This window comes from Petaurus breviceps, unplaced genomic scaffold (genome assembly GCF_028583685.1).
Source record: "Petaurus breviceps papuanus isolate PSGF00001 unplaced genomic scaffold, PetGlider_PUasm1.0 428, whole genome shotgun sequence".
NCBI classification, from domain to species: Eukaryota; Metazoa; Chordata; class Mammalia; order Diprotodontia; family Petauridae; genus Petaurus; species Petaurus breviceps.
Genome location: NW_027186331.1, coordinates 4232131 through 4235394, shown reverse-complemented (window position 1 = coordinate 4235394; position 3264 = coordinate 4232131). Strand labels below are relative to the sequence as shown.

The window sequence follows — 3264 nt, the reverse complement described above, 5'->3', positions numbered from 1 at the left end:
TGAGTGTGTGTGTGAGTGTGGTCTGTATGTATGTGAGTGTGTGTGTGTCTTTGAGTGTGTGTGTCCGAGTATGGTCTACGTGTATGTATGTCTATGAGTGTGTGTATGTCTGTGAGTGTGTGTCTGAGTGTGGTCTGTGTGAGTGTGGTCTGTGTGTCTATGAGTGTGTGTGTCTGAGTGTGGTCTGTGTGTGTATGTATGAGTGTATGTGGTCTGTATGTACCTGTGTGAGTGTGTATGTCTGTGAGTGTGTATGTGTCTATGAGTGTGTGTGGTCTGTGTGTGTGTCTGTGAGTGTGTGTGTGTATGAGTGTGTCTGTGTGTCTATAAGTGTGTGTGTCTGAGTGTGGTCTGTATGTGTCTGTGTGAGTGTGTATGTCTGTGAGTGAGAGTGTGTGTGTGTGTCCTGGTGAGATGGGGGTGATGCATCTCATGTACCCAGTTTGACACCAGCCTCAGTGGGTACAGAGATGCTCATCTCCACAAGTCTCTGATGCTGGTTAGAGCATTTCCGAAGCTTGGCTGCAGAGTCTGGAGGGGCCCCCACACCCAAGAAGCCTGACCACCTGTAGCCGAATCCCAGCTTGGACACCTCACCCCACAATCCTGTATGCAGATGACATGGTTCACGTCATTACCTGTAGGTGGGATTTGGTCACAGTTGGGGCCCATTTCATTGCCTCCTGGAGGATCATCTCACAGCGTGCTGCGAAGTCCTTCACAATGTTCTAAAAAAGGGTTTAGGAATGTTAATGATCTCTTTGAAAGAGCCAGGACAGCAGGACCCTCCTCTTCCTGATCAGGGGTGCTGCTCTAGCACCACGGTCAGCTCCAAGAGGGTCACCTCAGTCCCAAAGCTCTCCCCTGTAGTCTCCAGGACCTCCTTGGGCTCCATGAAGATGTGGAAACAAGCTAACGGTTACAAAGCAAGAGGCTCTCTGACCCTCACACCTTTGATCACGCCCATGGGAGGCCTATGCAGAGGGCAATGGCAGCCCTGGCTCAAACACTCTGGCAAGACCCTGTCACAGACTCACCCCCAACAAGACAAGGAGCTCCCCAGAAGCTCCATCCGCTTAGTGTTCCCACTTTCCAGATGACTGACCAAGGCTCAAGGGAGGTAAATGACCTCTTCGGGGCCGAAAGGCCAGTTTGTGCCCCGGGCAGTGGGCTTTCCTTTCTGTCTCCATGGATATGCCCGAAACATTGTTCGGTGACTAAAGAGCTGGGGGAGGTGTGCACAGTGAAACAGGGGCCCAGCCATCCTCAGCATAAAACCCCCAGCTTGGACACCTGGGGCTGAACCTCGAGCACTAACTGTCAAGCAGGTGAAAGAGGGTGCACGAGGCCACCTTCCTGCTCACCTCCCGGGCTTCACCAGTGTCTGGGACCGTGATTCGATAGGGAGTGTCTGGGATGTCATAATAAGGCTGGTCCTTATGGATATCCTGGAATGTAAAAAACATATATATAAAAACATATACTATTGCTATATTATGCATGGTGTTAATATATGATATGATAAGTATATCACTATAATGAAATAGAATAGAAATAGAATATCTATTATATGATAAATATAATATAAAAACGATATAAAAATAAACAATAAAATAAAATAAAAATACATTTAAAAATTAAATAAAATGTTTCCTAGAGCTCAATAAATGACTCTTTCAGAGCTGCCTTTATAAAAGCCTATCTCCTTTAGAGTATGAAGTCACAAGTTTAATCAAAAATTGAATTATGGCTAGGGGAAAAGGGGTGATCCACCAGCGGGACCTTGGGCAAGGCTCTGGGCCCCTCTTGGGCAATGGACTTGGGTTATCTTGGAGCTTTTCTTAGCTTAAACATGCTAATGACTGTCCAACCTTCAACACCTCCCTCCTCACCCTATGTACCTGCCCACATCTGCCCTTCTGTGATCTAAGGTGCACCATACTCCAGCTCTGACATGCTCTAAGGGCCCTGCCAGCTCTGACTGTCTGTGCTCCTAGGCCCAAGCACCCCCAGCTCTGACATGCTCTGCTTCACGCTCTCAGGTCCTTTCTGGCTTTCATGTTCTATCTTTTCCACCCTCAGGTTGCCTCTAGCTCTGACACCCTATGATTTGGTGCCTAGAGCCCAAAGTTTTCAGGACCCAGACCATCCTTCTGGGAATGGCAGAAGATCGTAGAAGAAAACCTCTTTGCAACAGCCCACCCACAAGGAAGCCATACTCACAGCACTAAGGGACAGTGAGAGAGTCTGCAGGATGTCCAGCATGGTTTTCAAGACAGTGCCACTCCACAGCAAGTGGGGAAACCTATGGTCCAGAAATGTGCCCGAGTCAAAAGGTGTCAAAGCGAGGCCTCCAGTCCCATTCCTACTGGAGGCCAAGGCTTTCCAATCCCTGGCCCCTGGAGGCACAGTCCCCAGACTCAAGGTCTCCCCCAACCTCCACGAGCAGGCTGTGAGACAGACAGGGGCCTGCTGTTTCCTTCCTGGGGCTCTCAGGAGTGAGGCTGGGCAATTTGCAAGCTCCCCCAGCTCTGCTGTACCCCAACACTACCAGGCACCCAGGAGTGTAAGAACCCAGCTTTGCCACACCCATGAGGTATGACTGCCCCCAGGCAAAGCATCTTCAGTCTCCAATTTCAAGTCTGCAAAGCATGGAAATGAGGGCTAGGGTTGGTGAGGTGTGGGTCGTACCAGCTCGAGACATTGGGTCCTTCTGTGTGCACCCTGTCATGACACACAATAGAGAGCATGCTTCTGCTGTGCTAGTCTGTGAGGGTACATAAGGCCAGGCTCCCTGGGGGAGACCCACGTGCCTCTTCTCTGAGCTGCTCCCCAAGAAAGGACCTGTCAAGGTCACGCTCACCTGCCCAATACTTTGGGAGGGAGAGATGGCTCTGTGCCCTGTTTCAATGGCAGAGGGGCAGCCAGCTAGGGCAGAAAACGCAGGACGAGGAGTCAGGGGTATGGAGCACAAACTCTGCTCTTGTTCTAGCAAAGAATGGTAATCACCGCAACGGCAACAATGCTAATGCTAGACCCTGAGACACCATTCTCAGAGATGGGAAGTGCTCTGAAGGTGCCAACTGATTTCTGGCTAGGCTTGCTCATGCCTGTCCTCTGCACAATGAAGAGAACCATTCTCAATGTGATGGGGGACTCTGGGGGAAGCGTGCTACAAGCCAGTGGCGGGGCGGGGGGAGGCATTGAGGGGACCGATTCTGGGGAGCCTTCCCAAGCTCAGCTAGAGAGCCCGAGTGTGCGGGG

The 3264-nt window shown here is 50.7% G+C and overlaps 1 protein-coding gene across 2 annotated transcripts in view; it reads right to left on the bottom strand.

Moving 5' to 3' along the window:
- Positions 1–3264, bottom strand: part of PI4KA (phosphatidylinositol 4-kinase alpha) — a 135330-nt gene that overhangs the window by 44961 nt on the left and 87105 nt on the right. For both annotated transcript variants that reach the window (XM_069100900.1, XM_069100901.1), the window contains 3 exons: positions 2224–2305; positions 1365–1448; positions 639–728 (listed from right to left, as the gene is read on the bottom strand). In XM_069100900.1, coding sequence (XP_068957001.1) covers positions 639–728; positions 1365–1448; positions 2224–2305 — 256 coding nt within the window. The remainder of the gene's footprint in view (positions 1–638; positions 729–1364; positions 1449–2223; positions 2306–3264) is intronic.